Source organism: Microcaecilia unicolor, chromosome 1, assembly GCF_901765095.1.
Source record: "Microcaecilia unicolor chromosome 1, aMicUni1.1, whole genome shotgun sequence".
Classification (NCBI taxonomy): Eukaryota; Metazoa; Chordata; class Amphibia; order Gymnophiona; family Siphonopidae; genus Microcaecilia; species Microcaecilia unicolor.
This window is the reverse complement of record NC_044031.1, coordinates 254,000,993-254,022,512: the sequence shown is the minus strand read 5'-3', so window position 1 is coordinate 254,022,512 and position 21,520 is coordinate 254,000,993. Positions and strand designations below refer to the sequence as shown.

The 21,520-nt window shown below is 43.6% G+C and overlaps 1 protein-coding gene across 1 annotated transcript in view; it reads left to right on the top strand.

Annotated features, from left to right (window-relative positions):
- The window catches only part of TOP2B (DNA topoisomerase II beta), a 507,457-nt gene that overhangs the window by 182,201 nt on the left and 303,736 nt on the right, over window positions 1-21,520 (top strand). The window contains 4 exon segments of the mRNA XM_030205679.1: window positions 2,166-2,304; window positions 11,661-11,804; window positions 11,807-11,817; window positions 11,946-12,071. Of these exon segments, the coding sequence (XP_030061539.1) occupies window positions 2,166-2,304; window positions 11,661-11,804; window positions 11,807-11,817; window positions 11,946-12,071 (420 nt within the window).

Below are 21,520 nucleotides of genomic sequence, written 5' to 3'. Positions count from 1 at the left end.
GGTGTGAAGCAGGCTCACTTTCTCCCTTCACTGCTCCAATTTCTTCAGTGTTGGCGTTCCTGCAGGAAGGTCTGGAGAAAGGCCTGTCGCTCAGTTCCCTTAAAGTCCAGGTAGCGGCTCTGGCTTGCTTCAGGGGCCGCCTGAAGGGTGCTTCCCTGGCTTCGCAGCCAGATGTGGTGCGCTTTCTCAAGGGAGTTAATCACCTGCGCCCTCCTCTGCACTCAGTGGTGCCTGTGTGGAATCTCAACCTGGTGCTAAGAGCCTTGCAGAAGCTGCCTTTTGAACCCTTGTCTAGGGCATCTCTGAAAGACCTGACGTTGAAAGCAGTCTTTTTGGTGGCTATCACTTCAGCCAGAAGAGTTTCCGAGCTCCAGGCACTCTCATGTCGAGAGCCTTTTCTGCAGTTCACTGAGGCAGGAGTGACTATTCGCACAGTGCCTTCCTTCCTGCCCAAGATTGTTTCTCGCTTCCATGTGAATCAGCAGCTCTGTCTCCCTTCCTTTCGTAGGGAGGACTACCCAGAGGAATACTCTGCTCTCAAATAGCTGGATGTGAGACGAGTCATCATCAGATACTTGGAAGTGACCAATGATTTCCGGAAATCGGATCATCTGTTTGTCCTGTTTGCAGGTCCTCGTAAGGGTCTGCAGGCTGCTAAGCCTACAGTGTCAAGATGGGTCAAGGAAGCCATTGCAGTGGCTTATGTGGCCGCGGGGAAGGTGCCGCCTATCCAGCTGAAGGCTCACTCCACTAGAGCTCAGGCGGCCTCGATGGCAGAGGCCGGGTCCGTCTCCTTGGAAGAGATTTGCAAGGCGGCAACTTGGGCATCGGCCCATACCTTCTCCAGGCATTACCGCTTGACTGTGGCTGCTCGGGTGGAGGCCCGGTTTGGAGCTTCAGTGTTGCGGTCAGGGATTTCAATGTCCCGCCCTGGGTGAGTACTGCTTCGGTACATCCCACCAGTCTATGGATTGATCAGCATGATGACATGGAAGGTAAAATTATGTATCATACCTGATAATTTTCTTTCCATTAATCATAGCTGATCAATCCATAGCCCCTCCCAGATATCTGTACTGTTTATATTCTGGTTGCATTTCAGATTCAAGTTTAGTCTTCAGTTCCTGTTCAGGAGGACTTCGTGTTCAAGTTTTTCAATTGGATTCTTCAAGAGTTGAGACGAGTTTGTGTTACAGTGAGCTGCTGCATTCCTCTCCCCTCCGTTTTACGGGGCTGGATTGAGACCTAAATTCTGCCGGCGCTCCCTCCCGCTTCGTGCGGCTGTAGGGCAGCTTTGTACCCCTCCCGCTTCGGCGGTGTTAGGGTCAGTCAGCTCCTCCCATGGTTGCGGTTGCAGGATAAGCCAGATCCCCCCGCATCGGCGGGGTGGTGTCCCTCCCCCGCTCCGCGGGGATGAGCTGGACGGATTCCCCTCCCCCACTTGTGTGGGGATGAGCTGGGTTAATACCCCTCCCCCGTTTCGGCGGTGGTGAGCTGGGCAGAGTGTCCCTTTGTGGGTGTAATTCTCTAAGTGCTGAGTCCTGCGGATGGAGCTTTGATATCGACATACTGAGGAGTTTCCGGCAGCACATGACCACATATAGGGAGGCAAAAGCTTTGCTCTCTATCTCCACCTGCTGGTAGATGAACACAACCCACCAGTCTATGGATTGATCAGCTATGATTAATGGAAAGAAAATTATCAGGTATGATACATAATTTTACCTTATCTGCCAACACCTACTGTTTATTTCCAAAGCCCTTTCCCTCAGAGTTACAAATAATTGCTTGTTTACAATATAGTTATTTATTCTTCATTGTGAGAGTTCAGCCTGAAGCAGGTTTTGGATGTTGACTATAAATGCACTGACATGCAGTATTACAAATAAATATATCGATAACTGTTCTCTGCTTTATTGACTTGGGTACATTTACACAGAGACAATAATATAAAATGTAGTCATTATTACCACTTAAACTAAACAAACATTTTTTCCCTTGAAACCCACTTCCTGTAGTGATAGAATGTAGGTCCTTGCTGCAGAGCAATTTGCTGACATGTCCTATCAATTCTGAGCTAGATTTTATTAAATATTTAAGCATGAACAAGCATAAAAATGTTCATCTGTTGTGCATAATCCTAATTATAGTCTGTCTTTTAATAGGTATCTAACTGTGGTATAGTAGAGAGCATTCTGAACTGGGTCAAATTCAAAGCTCAGACTCAGCTGAATAAGAAGTGCTCATCTGTGAAGCACAGTAAAATCAAAGGCATTCCAAAATTAGATGATGCAAATGATGCTGGTAAGAGCTAATTAAGTTTTTTTTTAATTAAAGTAAAATGTTTAATGTGATTTCACTATATCTAGCCTTTATATAATAATTTATACAGGGCATTGTTTTGATAGTGTAATCATTTTATTCCTAAATGTTTTTCATGTTGGTTGCAGAATATAAAATGAAACCTCCTTTGTGAAATAGTTGGCTGCTGTTCTGGTGACAGTGATGCATGGAAACCATATTAACTGAGCCAAAGTCAAATGCACTAAGATTTCAGCATCTACATGAAACTGGAATAATGCTAATGTATCTCATCTCCTACGTGGAAGTGAAAATAAAGTTGTGTAGAAATATAGAAACATGTAGGCAGATAAAGACTGTATGGCCTATCCAGTCTGCCCATCCATGCCATCTGCTCACCCTATCACTCCCTTAGAGATCTTATGTACTTGTCCCAAGCTCTCTTAAATTCAGATACTGTTTACATCTCCACCACTTCCATCGGGAGGGCGTTCCACAAATTCACCACCCTTTCCATAAAGAAGTATTTCCTCAGGTTACTTCTGAATCTATTACCTTTTGCCTTCATCCTATTCCTCCTTGTTCTATACCTTCCTTTCAATTGAAAGAGTTGTATAGGTATTTAAATGCCTCTATCAAATCTCCCCTCTCCTGCCTTTCTTCCAAAATATACATGTTGAGATCTTTTAGTTTGTTCCCTTGTGCTTTATGATAAAGACCACTGACCATTTTAGTAACTGCCCTCTGGACCAAAGCCATCTTATTTATATCTTTTTGAAGGTGTGATCTCCAGAATTGTATGCAATATTCTAAATGCGGTATCACCAGAATTTTTTTTAAAATTTAATATATTTTTCAGTAACATAACAAAAGAAGACTTTGTTACAGAAAAATTTATGAAGTTCAAGCAGAATAGCATAAAACTAATAATCATATAGAAAACAATCCACCCTTGAAAAACAAAGTCCAAGCCCACAACTAGGAAGGAGAGAACTGAAAAGTGAGAGATGTTAAATAATACTTCAACAAGCTTACTGAAATAAGGAAAAGCGACTGTAGGTACATTACAAATCAATACCATCGAATAATTCTAGTAACCAAGATTCTATCATTCAGAAGGCTTTGGTAAAGTTTTATTTGAGTCCAGAAATACTTTCAATTGTCTAGGGTCCCAGAAAACACAAATCTGTTCTTTTAATTTTCTCATACATTTAGCAGGAAAGTGCAGAAGAAAACTGCACCAAGTGCCAGTGTTTCCTGATGCATTGTCAGGAAATTTCTTCTTTTTTTCCTGTGTCTGCGTAGACGCATCTGGAAACATTCAAAATCTTTGACCAAAGAATTCAACTTGATTCTTACAGAAAAACAATTTAGGTATTTCTTTCTATTACGGTCTGCTTAACTCTTTTTTGTCATCCTTGATCTATTTGTAACACCAATTGTATCTTTTACCCTGTAATGGTGATGCCATGACAGATCTTTGTAAGCCACATTGAGCCTGCAAATAGGTGGGAAAATGTGGGATACAAGTGCAATAAATAAAAAATAAAAAAATAATCAGACTCAAATACAAATGTAATAAGGAGAGTAGCCCTTTCTTTATTGTCATCTAGGGATGTCTGCAAAAAAGTTGTTAAATTTAAACTATCTGCGGAGTTTGCACTACTCCTTGGGCTCCTTGTTCTTCATCCCTCCTTTTACAAGGCAAAATAAAAGATCTTATGAAATGTTATGTTATCAGTTTCTTACAACCTGCCAACTCTTCCAAAATGGAATCAATTTGAGGTAACAAAAGTAAACACTGAAACATAGATCAGGATGTTACAAAGCAAAAACAATAAAGAATAATAATCAGATTACTTATACTAAAACTTAATCAAGGAAACATATGTTTTTAACACCTTCTGAAAAACAGATAAATTCCTTAAAGAGCAAATCTGCACTGGTAAATTATTCCAAAGAGGAATAGCAGAAAATCAGAAAGAACGGGAAAATATTGCTTTGAATCAAATATATCTAATGGATGGGAAAGCTTTTTACCCACTGCTGTAAAAAGGGCCCTGGTGCGTGTGAAAAAGGGCCCCCGCTGCTACTGTATGGCTGTTTTTCCACAGCTTGGTAAAAGAACCCCATAGAGATTATATAGTAAAGGAGATTGACCACTGTTGGAAACAGGATGCTGGGCTTGATGGATCCTTGGTCTGTGCCAGTGTGGGAATACTTATGTACTTATGAGAAATAGGTGACCCCTGAGGCACACTGCAAGGTGATGACCAGGGAGTTGAAAAAGAACCATCCTTCAATTCGGTATTTTGCCTTTCTACTATCTCAACCAAGAATATTTTTCACTTCAGAAGTCAATGATCTCAATAAAGTCTCAGTTCTGTGGAAGGGCCTAAACCCATGTTGAGAGTCATGAAGTAAATTAAAACTGTTAATATTCTTCGAGGACAAGCAGGCTATATTATACTGATGACAGTTGGGTCGGCGATCCGGCATTTAGTACAGCAAAAAAAAAAAAAAAAAAAAAAAATTGCGGGAGCCCTCCGGTGCGCCACGTGTCCGACTGCGCATGTGCCGAGTGCCTTCCTGCCACCGAGCAGCCACACTCAGTTACTTTTTTTTCCCATGTGAGCAGTGGCAGCTAATGTACCTGGCTCTGCTTCTTCGCCTGGGAGAGCCTCAGTGCCTTTTTCGTGTTTTTTTTTTCACCTTAATTTTGTTCTTTTCTGTTTAAAAAAACAAACAACCCCCCCCCCCCCCCAATTCCTTTATAGTCTATTTTCTCGGTCCGCGTATAAGTTTTCTTTTATTTTAGTCACTGCCGTCGTTAGGCCTGCTCGGCCGGGGTTTTGCCCTCTCTTTTTGGTGCACTTTTTTTCAGCCCATCGAGTTCTTTGATTTCGCCAGGGCAGTCTTCCTAGTGGAGGAGTGGCCTAGTGGTTAGGGGTGGTGGACTTTGGTCCTGGGGAACTGAGGAACTGAGTTCGATTCCCACTTCAGGCACAGGCAGCTCCTTGTGACTCTGGGCAAGTCACTTAACCCTCCATTGCCCCAGGTACAAATAAGTACCTGTATATAATATGTAAGCCGCACTGAGCCTGCCATGAGTGGGAAAGCACGGGGTACAAATGTAACAAAAAAAAAAATAAAATAAAAATGAATGTCATCGAAAACTTCAGTGGCTTCAAGCGGTGTTCTCGGTGCAACTGGACCATCTCAGGTACCGATTCCCATTCGTGGTATATTCAGTGCCTTGTGCCCGACCATAGCCCGGCCAATTGTGCCCTTTGTATTCGTATGACGAAAAGGACTCAACTGGCTCGAGAAGCCCAGAGAGAAATGTTTTGGGGCTCGATTTGGTTCGACATCGAGGGAGGGACACATCGATGTCAGGAGTGGAATAGGCATTGTTGCTGAGAGGCCACGGCACACTGGGAGTGCTTTCGCCTACCTTTCTGTGTTCTGCAGCTGTGTCTGGCCCTCCACCTGCGGTGACGTCCTCGAGCTTGGTGCCACTTGTGGCTCTGGTATCGGCTGCCACCCAGGTAGACTCCCCATCGATGTCGTCGGAGTCTTCGGCGTCGAGGCGGGTCCGGTTTCGGAAGTCACTGAAGGAAGTGCTCTCTGATACCGAGAAGGAATGCTTGTGGGAGTCGGAGGAAGATCCCAGGTACATTTTTTCGGATGAGTCCTTTGGGATTCCCTCTGATCCTTTCTCTCCACCTAAAAGGAGACTCTCCTGAGAGCCTCTTTTTTTTCATCTTTTGTACGGGAGCTGGCTCAGGTCATTCCATTCCCTGTAGACGTGGAGGATGAGCCCAGGGCTGAGATGCTCAAGGTCCTGAACTATACCTCTCCACCCAAGGAGGCAGTGACAGCTCCTTTACATAAGGTACTCAGGGAAGTCCTTGCGCAATATTGGGCATCCCCTTTGTCTGGTCCCGTGATCCCTAAGAACAGATTCCCAGTATCAAATCTATGGTGAACCTGGGTTGATGATATCTCAGTTACCCCATAACTCCATGGTGGTGGACTCTGCCCTCAATAGAGCTAAGAGTTCTAGGGACTATGCTTCGGTGCCTCCAGGCAGAGAAGCTAGGACCTTGGACTCTTTTAGGAGGAAAATGTATCAGGCCGCTATGCTCACTGCCCGTATACAATCACACCAGCTCTTCATGAGCATCCACTTGTGGAACTCGGTGTGGCAGCTGTCTGGTTTGGTCGATGCTCTCCTTCTGGAGTAGGCCATACCTTTTCGCCAGCTGGTCAGCCAGCAGAAGGCGTGTCGTAAATTTCTGACTAGGGGAGCATATGACACTTTTGATGCAGCATCCAAGATCTCTGCTCAAGGTATAGTGATGCGCAGACTCTTATGGCTGCGTGTCTCTGACCTGGACCATTCGGTCCAGCAGAGGATAGCGGATGTTCCTTCCCGGGGGATAATCTTTTCGGAGAGAAGGTAGAAGATCTGGTTGACCAGATCAAGAAGCAGACAGATGCTATGGCTTCTCTCTCTCGCCAGGTGCCTTCTGCTACCACCTCCACAACTAGGAGGTATTTTGGTGGGCCTCGGAGTGCTCCCTATTCCTTTTCTAGGCATAGGTATACTATAGGCAGAGAGGTTTTTCTACTTAATGTGTATGCCCCCACTCCCTTTGATAGGCAGTTTTTTGCGGGATTGTTGAGAGCCCTTAATTCGATCCAAGGTAAGGGACTAATTGTTGCGGGAGATATGAATACAATAATGGACCCCCAAGAAGATTGTACAGGGCCTAGCAGCAATAGACCGAAGGGGGAAAGGGAAGGAAGAATGTTGCGAGAGTTCGCAGCCTCCCTTTCTGTGGCGGACAAATGGAGACTCCTGCACCCCAATGAGCGAGATTCCTTACACCAATCCAGGGTCCATGGTACGTGGGCCCGCCTAGACTATACTTTTATAACAACAGACCTTTTTGTAGGGGTGGAGGAAGCGGGTCAGGAAGAAATAATGATATCGGACCACACACCAGTATGGTTTGTGCTCACAGCTCCAAGGCATTTTTCTCCAACCCCGAGTTGGAGATTCCCTAGCTACCGGGCCAAAAATAAGGAATTTCAAAACTTTTTGCAAGGAAAATGGGAAACGTATGTGGCACATAACAAAGAACATAAGAACAACCCACAATTATTCTGGTGCGCAGCGAAGGCAGTACTGAGAGGGGACCTGATTGCCTATATAGCAGCGAGACGTAGGCGGATCGCCTCAAATGTAATCTACCTAAACCGTCAGCTGCACAAAGCTAAGCGAAGATATCCCCAACAGAGGTTCATAAAGACAATTACCAATCTGCCCAGGCGACCTTGAACTCTTTGCTCCATGAGCACATGAAGCGGAACGTGGTATACCAAAAATATCGTTTGGGCAGATTTGGGAATAGATCAGGGGGCTTATTAGCCAGGTTGGTAAAGAAGGGTAGAGGGAACCGAACAATCTCCGCGTTGAAAGATAAGAGGGGAAAGATAGTGAATAGAGCAGATAAGCTACAGATGTGCTGTGCACCCATTTCAAACAACTTTACACAGAACATGGCCTGGCACCTAGCGTGCAAGTGCAAGATCTACTAACTAGAGCAGGGATGCCCCATCTCAGTAAGAATGTAGTGGATAAATTAACAATACCTCTACAACCAAAAGAGTTGCAACGGGCTATTAGAGGGCTGAAGTCCATGTCGGCCCCTGGGGCCGACTGTTTTTCAGGTGAATTCTATAAATTACTGCAGCACTCTGTTTGGGGCCTGCTTTTTGAATATCATTAAGCGGTTATCAACGAAGGGAACTTCCTGAAATACGAGAATACCGCGCACATTTTCCTTCTGTTGAAACCAGATAAGGCCACAGAGGAACCCGAATCATACTGCCCCATTTCCCTAATTAATGTAGATATTAAGTTGCTGGCAAAAGTCTTGGCTGACAGAATGGGGACTTTCCTCCCAGAACTAATTGACCCTGCACAGGTAGGATTTATACCGAAACGCCACTCAGTTCTGCACACCCGGAAAGCACTAATGTCGATAGCCAAATGCAAATATCAAAATGAACCCGCAGTGATAGCTTGGACGCCGCCAAGGCTTTCGACCAAGTGAGGTGGGGGCTTTTGTTTCAGGTCTTAGACTGGATAGGCCTACCGGGGGACTTTTTGAAAGCATTGAAAACCTTATATCATGACCCGGAGGCACAAATAGCTATTAACGGGGGGGGGGGGGGGGGGGGGGGGGGGCTCTCAAAGTTTCAAGATTACTGGGGGAACCAGGCAGGGATGCCCATTATCCCCGTTACTATTTGATCTAGCCTTGGAACCATTGCTTAGATTGTTAAATACTAACGATGCAGTTAGGGGAGTAAGATTGGGGGCTTAAGAGGTAAAGGCAGTAGCCTACGCAGATGATATCATGCTGATACTTACAAAACCCCAACCGTCCTTCATGGTGGCATTGGAATTAATCAGCTGGTATGGGTCTATGGCAGGGTTTACTTTTAACCTTCACAACTCTTGTGCAATGGCACTGGATGACGAGATAAAGCACTTCTGGAAAGGGCAATTTCCCCTACGATGGGTAGAATCAGAGAGAAAATATCTGGGGATTCTCTTAACTAAGGATATAACATCACTGTACAAAGTCAATGTTATGCCACTTCTAGAGACGACAAGATGTAAACTAGCATTGTGGGGGGATCTCCCGTTGACGATTTGGGGACGGATAGCACTATTTAACATGATTTTGGCCCCAAAATGGTTATGTGTGTTCCAACAACTTCCCCTGTTTCTAAAATGTAGAGAAGAAAAGACTTTGTCGAAACTTTTGCAGAAATACATATTGCGAGGCAAAAAGCCAAGACTACCCCTAGACACCATAGCTTCTCCACGGGACAGAGGGGGGATGGGTCTACTAAATATCAGATCCCTCACAATAGCATGCGTAATGCACCATATAAACGACTGGTATCGGGGTTCCTCAGATTTTTCCTTGACGCCGATAGAAATGAATGTGTTTCCAGAGGTCCACTTCAGCCATCTTTTACACACAGGAGGAAAGCTACCACTTCAGGCCTTTAGGAGACACCCGTTACTGCAGTCTTTAAGGGCTTCCTGGCGATGTGTGTGCAAAAAACATCATTTTTCTGCTGTCACCTCCCCTTGGCTTTCCATATGTAATAACCCAGGCTTCCCCCTGGGGCAGGGACAGAGCATCTTCAGCAACTGGGCAAGGAAAGGAATGGTATATTTAGCTCATGTAGTTACAGCGGAGGGTAACATGCACACATACTCCGAGTTACAGAAACTATATGATATCCCACAGGGGCACATGTTTGAATAAATTTTCAATTAAAACACTATATTGTTACTCTGTCATGGACGGACCTGACAGAGGATGTCACAGAGGTCTTGGCGGAGACCTTTACACTGGGTGCACAGCAATCAGTCCCGTTGAGATTCCACCACCAACAATTGAAAGACTCCACCTCAGAGATTGATTATGGGCACCTGGCTCTGGGTTGGTCAGGGGAGCTGGGTTTCGAGGTGTCTCCAGAGATGTGTAGGATCTATTTGAAGTCCCTGTATACTCAGAGGCTATCCATACCACAGAGGGAGAGGCTATACAAATGGCTGTTGAGATTACATATACCCCATGCAAAGCCTTTTTGGCAAAATTTACAAACAATGGGGACTGACCCAAATGTAGGGAACCAATGGCCACATTGGGTCACATGTTTTGGCGCTGCCTGCTGGTTCAAAGATTTTGGGGGGAGACACTGAGAATGATAGATCAGATGTGGAATTGCACACTAATAAGGGATCCGTTGATGCTTTTTAATAATTATACTTTTTCTTCTGATCCTCCAAAGGGTTTAAGGGTTTCATCAAGCTAGCTACCCTTTTTGGGATCACCTCCATATTATACACCTGGCGGTCTCCTCAAAAACCGTCGCTGCAAGTTTGGAGATCGCAACTGATTCAACAGATGTGGGTAGACCACTGTGGCATAGGCGACATTGAAAGTAGCCCGGGCCTTGTATTCCGGGCCCAATGGGAGCCAGTGTGGAACACCCTGCCCCCAGCAGGACGAAGTTTCTTGTTGAATTTCTACCTGTAATATGAGTGGGGGGGGGGGGGGGGGTGTAGGGGCAGGGGGGAGTTGGTTAGGGGGGGGGGGGGAATGTAATAAACATAGTAATTGGGGGGAGGGAGGGGGGAAAAAAAGGAAAAAGTAGATGCATAGTGATACTTGTGAACTAATATCTGTAAACTAATATCTGTAACACTGATGTCAAAGACAATGGATAATAAGTTACCGAGCTGAAAATGTTTGTATACGTTGTATCTATAATAAAAATTATTTGAACATACATGTCTTGCTTTTGTCAGGAAAAGGGATTACTGATGGGTAGGTTTTGTCAGTCCATCCTGAGCAATCTCTTTGAGATTAAAATGAAACCATCCCCTCTAGGGCCCATTATTATACATTTTTGACTCCCCCTAAAAAAAAAAAAGAAAAGCCTGTTGCCAACAAAAATGCTTCCCTTTTTAGTAAAGGAGGCCCACATGTGAGAACTTGACTGAACTGCTCATCCTCAGAAAAAAAAACAGTGTTACTTGTCCTGTAGCACTTGTTCTCTGAGGATGGCAGGATAGAAATCCTCATATCCTCCCACTTCCCTTTAGAGTTGTATTCTTTTACATCGTCTAAAGGAACTAAGGCAGTCCTGCACCAATACACAGCATGAAACTGACACATCTGAGTAGTGTAGCTGAATCCTTAGCTTCTTAAAGCCTACAATGAAACCCAGAACCTTACTAACCCACCTCTGAAAACCCACCGTCTACTATACCTAATAAATTCCTTCCTTCCTTCCCTCTACTTCTTCCCTTAATTAATCTCTGCACAACAATAATGGTACCTGACATCCAGGATTAACTGTGTTAACAAAACGATGTAAGCCACTTTGAGCCTGCAAATGGGTGGGAAAATATGGGATATAAATGCAATAAATAAATTAAAAGACTAGGTGAGAGCTTTCCTGTGCCTGACTTCATCAGTGACGACATCCATATGTGAGGTTTTTGTCCTGCTTTTTTGTCTGTTAATTGAGTGATTGAGATATTAGCAACTTGTGCATCCAGTTGTTTGTACCAATTATCTATCTGATATTTGTGATGACCCAAGTTTTTATCCATTTTGTTTTGTATGTTGGTGTTTTTGAAATTGGCTTATTGTCAAAAATGTAATCTGTCTGTATCTGTCTATACATATATATATTTCACAGTTTAAAGAAGGATGTCTACTTTCAGATACTGATTTTTTTTCTCCTCCTGTAAGGTGGCAAGCATTCCTTGAGCTGTACGCTGATATTGACAGAGGGAGATTCTGCCAAATCCCTAGCTGTGTCTGGTTTAGGTGTCATTGGACGAGACCGATATGGTGTATTTCCTCTTAGGGGAAAAATTCTAAATGTACGGGAAGCTTCCACAAACAGGTAAGGAAGAGTGTTGGATTTGTGGGGTTTTCTTGCTAAAATGATATAGCTAAGTTTCTGTGGTATGAGGATGCAGTCTTAGATATTGTGTAGTCATGCTCTAATTTGCCCTGCATTGAATTTTTCAGATTATGGAAAATGCAGAAATCAACAATATCATCAAAATAGTTGGTCTACAGTACAAGAAGAGCTATGATGATCAAGAGTCTCTCAAGTCCTTGCGATATGGCAAAATCATGATCATGACTGATCAAGTAAGTTTGAGACTAAAAACTATAAAGTCTTATAGAAGATTTCTGAAAAGACCTCGTATATGTGGGGACCAAGTCATTTGGTTTGAGTGTGGACTGGAAATGGAGGTGAACAGCTATTTGTGCTGGTCAGCAGTTAAAAAAATATTTGCAATTTATTCCTGGGAGCCTGCTCAGCTGCCTGAATAAAATTAATTGAACACAAATGAACATAAGTTTAAGGCAATTACCATATATACTCAAGTCAGCTTTATGTATCAGTTGCATCCTAACTTTCACCCCTAGCTTTCATCCCCCATCTGATGATTCACATATAGGCCATGTGTCAGCATCTCCCCTTACTCTCCTTGTCAGTGTCCAGCATCTAATTTCCTAAGGTCTCTCCCAGTCCTGTGGGCAGCGGGCAATGGCCAGCTGCATAATCTGTCCTCTCCTTTCCCCCAGCTTTCCTCCATACCTCTTCCCAGAGCTTCGGTGCTGTTTCTGCACAAGCATTGGGTACTCTGCCCACATCCCACCCTCTGCCTGAGAGGAAATATGTTGCAGGACTGTTAACACATTTCCTGTCAGGCAGAGGGTGTAATGTGGCACTGACTCACACCATCTTAAAAGGTCCTGTGCAGCCCATAGCCAGTATTTATCAGTCTCCTCAGCAGATGGTAGGTAAGTACCTGTGCAGCCCTTGTAGGGATTAGCTTTTATTGAGTGTGCTGATTTTGACCCCCAAAAGAAATTTCAGGAGGAAAAAAAAAGTCTTGTCAGAGAACAGGAAAAAAAAATAAAAAAATGGCAAGGAGGAAACAATATTTCTGGGGGGGGGGGGGGGGGGAGGGAGAGGAAGTGGGAAGGGGTCCTTCTAATCCTTGGACTTTAGTCCCAGAGATACACACTTTGACTTGGGGTCCCCTCTGCCCTCCCCTCCTCCCGGAGTCATATGTGTTCTTCGGCCCCATCCCCTTTTTAGGAATGGGAGGAGTTTCTTGAGTACCTCCCAAAATGTGGAATGGAGCAGTCATTTTCAAAATTAACAAACAACCCAAAAATCTCCAAGTTGAGTCTTTTGGAGTTCGGGAGTCCATTCACCTCTGGGTGCTTGCAGGGGGAGCTTCTTATTTCAATATTGGGAAACTATTTGCAGGGCACTGTAGGGGCCATGGCACTCCTAATTGCTGCTTTAGAAAAAGGCATGTCACTGTGCTGCATGTTTGGCACTGTGCCTGGTGTCCCCAATTAGTGGTCTTTGCCAAGTTTGTGCTGAATCAGTGCTGCCAGAGGCTATGCACAGGAAACTTCCACTGGCTCCCTGAAGTTGAGTCAGGCAATAGCGGAGGTGCAACAGAAAGCTGGTCTGAGGAGCCGATTCAGGTGGAAATCCTCTCTTCAGAGTATGCGTGGTCAGATGAGCCTCCTGTGCTCTTTAGTCATGACTCCAGGGCACCTACCTCTCCTTTTTACCCAAAGTTTGTACTGCTATTGCATCAAGCCTTCTGATTTAAAGAAGGGTTTGCCTGTACCTTCAACTGTAGAGCCATCAGGTTCGACAGGAAACAGAGGGTTCCTTGTGGGCTAAATGGCAATGTTTGTGAGAGGACAGGCTCTGGAAGACCTTGACTTGGTGAGCTCTGTGGCACACCTAGAGGAAGTTTTTGATAAGGAGTTCATTTGGGAGGATGACCTTGAGGCTAGGGTTAGTGGAGCTTCTGCCAAAGGGAGTATCCCTTCAGTGGTCTGTATTTTCTGGAGGCTTGAACTACCTTCCTTGATCTCCCGGGTTATACAAGTTCTCTGTCTGGTGATGAGCCTTCCTGTGCCTACGAAAGGGAGTATGCTTTTGAAAGGTATTAGGAAGCCAGCTAAGACCTTTCTCTTTAATGAGGGCCTTAAAGAAATGGTTGAAGTGGGCTGACAATCCCCTTACGCAGCCCCTTGATGGATCTGGTGAGGTTGAGGCTACCTAGGGTGGACGCGCTGGTTATAGTAGTCACTAATAAGACAGCGATTCCAGTATAAAGAGGAACTGCCCTCCTGAAGAGATCTTTTGAAGTTTCGTCCCTTTCTTTACAAGCAGCCACCTGTAGAGGCTGTATTGCTTGAGCCTATTTTTGCTGGGTGAAGTGGCTGCTGGATGCACCAGAGGAGGGTTCTGAGCAAGTTTCAGAAGGTGATAAATTTGGAATTGGGCATGGCCTTTTTGGTAGACACTTTGTATGATTAGGTGAGTGTTTCAGCTAAGAATCTGGCTTTAACAGTTGGAGTGTCGTTTTCTGTGGCTCTGGAACTGGTCTGCTGATTTTTGCCCAAATGTGCATCTGAGTTAGCTATCTTTGCTGCATAGTTTGCTTTTTGTGGAAGATTTGAAGAAACTGGTGAATGATTTAAGAGAATCTAAAATTTCCAGGTTTCCAGAAGGTAAGTCCCCACTTGAATTTCAGGACGACGGCCTGGGGTTTTAGAAATTCTAGAAATTGCCAGCATTAGCTGGTGGGTTCCAGCAAGGCAGATTCTGGAATAGAGGTTCCTCGTTTCAGTCCTTTTATAGTGGCCACTGGGGAGGCCATCAGGAAACCTCCTGAGCTTCCCAATGAAGGTATGTGGGCCCTTCCTCTGATAATTTCCATTCGAGGGCAGTCGCAGTTTCATCTGAGGTGGCCCAGATTACTTCAGACCAGTTGGTTCTGGACGTCATTTAACACGGTTATTTCCTAGAATTCTGTGTCCCTCTTCCTGACACCTTTCTGGAGTCGCATTGCAAATCTTCTCAAAAGGCTTTAGCCTTTCTTCAGACCTTGGACAGGCTTCTAGCATTAGATGCAGTAGTTCTCCGAGGACAAGCAAGCTGCTTGTTCTCACATATGGGTGACGTCCTCGGCAGCCCCAGGTCTGGAAAATCTTCCTAGCAACAAAGGTTGGTAAAGCCTGCAAGCGCGGGTGCGCGCACCGCGCATGCGCGGCCATCTTCCCGCCCGTAGCGCGAGAGTCCCGCTTCAGTCTTCTTTTTTCCGTGGTCAAGAGCGGCTGATTACAGTGGTTCTGTGCCCCAGAGAAGAAGAGCCTTCGTTTTTAATCAGCTGTTTGCCGGTTTTTTCTTCTTCGTCGTGCTCGTGCATGAGCTGTTTAGTTTTTCTTTAAAAAAAAAGAAAAAGTTTTTCCCTTAGTTTCTTTAATTTTTTACCCTGACCCCTTTCGGACCTGACCCCGAGGAGGCGTGTGGATTCCACATCCTCGTCGGTACCGAGGGGTACCAGTGATGTGCCTTGAGCGAAGGCAAAGAAGCACTGTCATCGGTCCACTTCTCATCACGGGTACCGAGAGCTCCGGGGCGTCAAGGGAATCGGCCCCCGTGAAACGTCGACGCCGGGAGGACCGCTCACCCTCTATACAAGAGGTGTCGATGCGCCGGTCTCCGGACAGCCCGGTACTGCCTCCTCCTCCTCCTATGCAGATTCTAGCCTCGACTCCTGTACCGACGCCACAGCTTTTCTCGACAGACACTCTTGACGAGCACCTCAATGCCATTCTTCCAGGGATCCTGGAAAGGCTGCTGCGACCGTCTGTTCCGGTACCGGAGGTGCTTGCGCCGATGGTACCGTCGATAGCTGCAGCAGCTGGCTCACCCGCCTGTGGTGAGGCCTTCGATGTCTTTGCTGCCAGGTGCTCATCAGGATCGTCCTTTATGGACGTTCTTCACTATATATTTAAAAAAAAACAAAAACAAACAGGCTCCGATGCTGTTTTGATAAATGTTCAATAAAGACTTCATAGAACTTTAAAAAAGTGGGAAAAAAATCCAAGTGCTCGTCCTTTTTTTTTTTTTTTAACAAAACTATTAGAGGGATTTGAACCCGCCACCTCTGGATTACAAGACCGGTGCTCTAACCACTCGGCTACAACTCTACTTGCTTGGATGTCCTTCCCTTACTTCCAGGTCTCTCAGCTGAGTGACGCACGGACAAAAAGGACGTTTTTATTATTCCAGGGTTGAATGATGTCCAAAAAAAGAGCCTGCAGCATCGGAGTCTGTTTGATTTTTTTAATAAAGTTTTGCTTAAAAAAAAAAAAAAGTCCATTTTGGGCGGCCTGGCCCCCCCCCCCCCCCCCCCGCAATAATATAAATGTCCTTTTTGCTCGTGCTTCACTCAGCTGAGAGACCTGGAAGTAAGGGAGGGATCTAAGGAAATAGAGCTGTGGCCGAGTGGTTAGAGCACCGGTCTTGTAATCTAGAGGTGGCGGGTTCAAATCCCACTAATAGTTTTGTTAAAATTGGAGTTATTTATTATTTTCTCCCCGTTTTTATTTATTTGAACATTTGTTGTTCTGCCATTCATGAACCTTTTCATGACTAACTACTTCCAAACTGCACTTGCTTGCTATGAGTGAAATTGTCAACACATTAGTAGAAGCCCTGGCTCTGATGCTGCAGGCTCTCAGCTGAGCTAAACGCGTTGTGATTGGCTCAGAGACCCGGAAGTCTGTGAGCCAATCACAATGTGTTTAGCTCAGCTAAACGTGCTGTGATTGGCTGAGACTTCCGGGTCTCTCAGCTGAGAGCCTGCAGCATCGGAGCCAGGTTTATCTTGCAGGAGGGGGAAAGGCATTTAGCTCAGCTTGGCTCAATGCTTCCTTCGCTGTGATTGGGTTGAAGATTGTGCTGGGCGGATGGAAATCCTAATGACAGTCTCCAGAATTGCTTCTATTTGTACCATGGTAGGTGCAGCAGATGCCTGCAGCATCGGAGCCTGTGATTTGTTTTTTATAATACACTACAATGAAGAACGTCCATAAAGGACGCTCCTGGCGAGCACTTGGCACTTGAGGCGTATTTGGCATGCACAGAGCAGCCAGCATAACGCTTTGCTGTTCTGCGCATGCTTGACTGTCCGATTCTCTGACAGTTTTACGAGGGAATAGAGAATGCAAGTGAGCTACGAGTAGCTAATTTGCATTCCCTTTCCTTGATGCATAGCTGTTCCCTACCGATTCGCTATGGAATTTGGTAGGGAACGGCTCTGACGACTTTTGTGCATCTGGCCCTAAGTGAATGGAAACAGTTACAACCTCTACATGGTACAAACTTAAAACACCAATGCAAGGATAGACCAATGAGTATATCCAAGAGCCAAAAAGTTACTGCCGTTCAAAGGAGTGGCCCAAAACTAACTACATTGTACCATATAATTCAAATTATTTTGGAGGCAAACCCCATTATAAATATAAATTGTGGTGTATCAAGACTGGTTATAAACATGAAAATATTGCCTTTTCATAGTTTAAGGCAATGATTCCTGAATTTGTCCTGAGGTAATTCCAGCCAGTCGGTTTTCAGGATATCTACAATGAATATTCATGAGATTTTTGCATACCAAGGAGGCAGTGTATGCAAATTTATCTCATGAATATTCATTGTGCATTTCTGAAAACCTGACTGGCAGAGATTCCTCCAGGACAGGTTTGGGAGTCACTGGTTGAAAGGTCTAAATTAAACATCAATCACTAATGTAGCCTCTAATGTGCGGAAAAAAAGCACATCTTCAAAAAACAGATTTTTCCTGCTCATGTCACACTGTGAATTGCAGTGTAGCTGTATCAAATTGCCTCATAAAGGCCAATATTTTGCCCATATAGGGCCTTATTCTACAAAGGCTATATTCCTAAAATTTATGCCCCTAAATATATGTAGGAACATAGATTATGCTTGTAATTTAGCTTCTTCAGGAGTAGTCATGTCTACAGTTCCAGAAAAAAAGAATTAACCCTTTAGTGTCCAATGTTCCCGTAATAAGCCATATGGGAACAGATTGATGGGAACATTGGACACTAAAGGGTTTGACTCTTATCTATTGAATTTTGGGTATATAAAATAACTCTGAAAATTACTGTCATTTTGTAGAATTCCTCATGTGATTGACATCAAATATGGTATCTGTGTTTAAATAGATGCTAAACTTGATATTCCATCAGTAAAAACACTTAGGATCATATTTATTAGATCAAACATTCTCAATGAATCTTTGTAGCAGTAGTGATGAAACGTTTGACAGATATTTCAAACAAATATCTTCCAGTTCATCTGTTTTTGCTCCAGTTGAAAACTTTTTTCCATGGTCTCACCCTTAATCACATCTTGGAGCCTTTTAATGAAATAAATTAATGTTCTAAACAATGGGAAACTAAAGGAGCCTCTTCTCTTTTTTTTTTTTTTTTCTTATTACAACAGTGGCAGTATTTTGCCATGAGTCTAAATTGACTAGTTGTTCTGCCTGCATAAACCTTGTCCTGTTCCTTCAGAATTCTGCTTAACACCTGTCAACTACTTTCTGTTAAAGACTTTTGAACAAACAACATTTTTCAATTTTAATTACTATTTGTAGTTTTACAGATTCATACTAAGAAAAGAGTGATTATGGCCAGTGCAAAAGTGTGGATACCCCTTTCAGTCACTACATTCCAATCCATATCTTGTATACCTCTCTATTTCAGCAGGGTTCTAGGTGGTTTGCGATGAGAGGCTCAGCCAAAATGAGCAATTACAAAATTACACAGTCAATAGTACAATAAAACAGAATATTAACCATCATATTTATCAAAGTTTTCAACCTCTTATGCAAATGCATATAATTCTGATCTAGTCATATCATATCTGGTAAGTTATTCCAGATAGTAACTGCTTGAAAAGAAAACATAGAGCCAAGTTGACATTTAAATCTAATGTTTTTGAATACATGATATTTCAATTGCAAACTATCACCAACTCGGGTTGACGTATAAAAACAGTTAGAAAACTGAATTAATAATACAGAAGTATTACCATATAATATCTGAAAAACTAATCATGCAACTTTAAAAGTAATCCATACACAAAGCTATTGAAGATCTTTAAAATAAACAGATATTGTTTCCCACTTCCTGTACTGAAAAATCATCCGAACCACTGTATTCTGTAATAGTTGCAATTTGTACAGCAGCCTATTACTCGGTCCAACATACTGTGAATTGTAATAATCTAAATTAGATAGAGCCAACACCTGAACCAGAAGAGTGAAGTGAGAACTGTGAAAAAATGACCTAATCAGCCTTAATTGACATAGATGGAAAAAAAAAAGACTTCTTCCAAATATGATTAATCTGAGCTTCAAAGGACAATAAATGATGCAAAATAACACCTGGAACCTTGGATTCCTTTTTGACCTTTAAAATATCTCCTTTTGCAGAAATAAGTTTCCAAATGTTTCGTGTAGCCAGCTAAGCCTTTCTAGTCTAACTCAAGAAATATCTTAGATTTCCTTGCAAGCACCACGTTTGAGCTTTCATAGATTTTCAGTAGTAGTCAAGTCTGTAAATTGTGAAGATTGTCCTGACTTTTGCACTTACGTGCACGTTTTTTGTTGTCTGTTAAAATCAGCAATTTATAGTTATGCATTAAAAATTTGTGGAAACCCCTGAAAACAGCCTTGGAGGATATACAAGCGCCTCTAGAGAAGAGGGAGTTGCAGAATAAGTGGCTTCGGGATTTAGATATTCCGGGGGCTTCACTTAATCTGAACCAATTAGTGGGGAGGATACAGTCTGGGTCGGTAAGTGCAGAGTTGAGAGAGTGCAATTTTCGCCTGCTGCACAGAGCCTACTTCACACAGGAACGCCTCTTCAAAGCAGGAGGAATAGACACCCCAATTTGTAAGAAATGTAAGACAGAAGTTAACTCTTTTGTACACGCATGGTGGAAATGTGCCCTGCTAAAAATTTTTGGGGGGATATAATTGGGTATTTAAGGAGTTTGGGAAGTAGGCCAATTAAGGTGACTCCAATGGGAACACTATTGGATAGATATGAAGACTTTGGGCCGCAAAATAGATATTTTACAAACTTAATCCAGAAGGCCGGGATGTTGGGCAAGAGAGTTATATTGGGGGTGTGGACTAGCGACTTGGCCCCCTCCTATTGGCAATGGAGGAACAAGCTGCATAACTTGATGCTGTTGAGGCGCAATACACCAGACTCACATGCAAACGAAAACAACACTTTTTAAAGGTATGGGATCCATATATACAGTCCCTATCTCACAGAGCCAGAAGCTTAGTGCTGAACTCTTTTTCTTAGAGTGAAAATCGACATCAAGGCATTGAACAAAGAGAGCTAGGGGGCCGAGAGACCCTAAGAAAGAGATTGTGGGGGGATACAGAGACGAAGAATAGAAGGGTAGTAAGGGGGGGAGGGATGACAATATTCTTAGTGGATCAGTAATAAAGGAGGGGGGAGCTGAGCGGGAGGAGGAGAAGGGATTAGGTGGGGAGGGGGGGGGTAGCGACACCAATTACTGGAGGAGCCTTAGGACTCATATTAGTCTGTTCATAGATTTGCTTACGGTATTTGGGAGACTTGTAGACTGTCACATGGACCCTCTCTTATAGGTGAGGGCTTGGATAGACTACAGAGCTCCTCGGCCAATGGCCCATGGAGTCATAAGACTCCAGACTCTATGGGACATGGATGGGGAGAAATTAGACGCTGAAGTAGGGGAGGGGAGGTATGGCAAGGCTCTAATAGTATCTGAACAGCTGATTAAAGATATGAACTTGGTGAAAAAAGGAAGGGGTTAAGTTGACTTAAAGTTTGAAAAGTTGAATATAAGGCAGGGTTGGGGAATGGGGAGGAGGGAGGGGGGAACTTATAAAACTTAAGATGACAGTAATGTTGTAACATTGTTAAGATCCTACTTTGAGAAGTGTACACTACTGTGGAACTTATGTTGAAATGGATTGGTGTCATCAATAAAAACAGTTGAAACCTAAAAATTTGTGGAAACATTTTGTGCCATATAAAGGTTATGTCAGTTTCTGTTCACTTAGGAATTCATTGAAACATACAGCTTAGTGCATCACTGTGTATTTTCTGCCATTTAGACGCTCAACCTCTGTGTTGCAAGATCCTCCTCCAGCACCTTACAATTTCCTTATGATTTAACAACTTCATGTACATTTTTCATTGGCAAATTTTATTTGTTACATTTGTACCCCACATTTTCCCACCTATTTGCAGGCTCAATGTAGCTTACATAGTACCATGAGGCGTTAGTCGCCTCTGGTGATGAAACAAATACAAAGTGATGTAATTATCAAAGAGGTTCATGTGTTACAAACACATTAGGAGAATCGTAGAGAAGAAGGGTTATAAAGTGTTCATTATGGTTTTGGTTATCCCCTTACTTAGCCCCCTTTTCCAGACCAGTTTATATAAGTTAGAAAGCACTAGTCTGCATACAAATCCTGGGGTATACCCCACTATATGCTTTTTTTGATTGGGGAGCAGTCCCTCTTTTTGTTTATTATCTTTTAACCAGTTATTAGTCCAGAATTGGATTTTGTCAACGCCTTCTCAGAATCCAGATACTCTAAATCTACTAGCTGGTCCTTATTTCTATTCTCATGTTTGCTTACCCCTTGGAAAAATAAATCAAT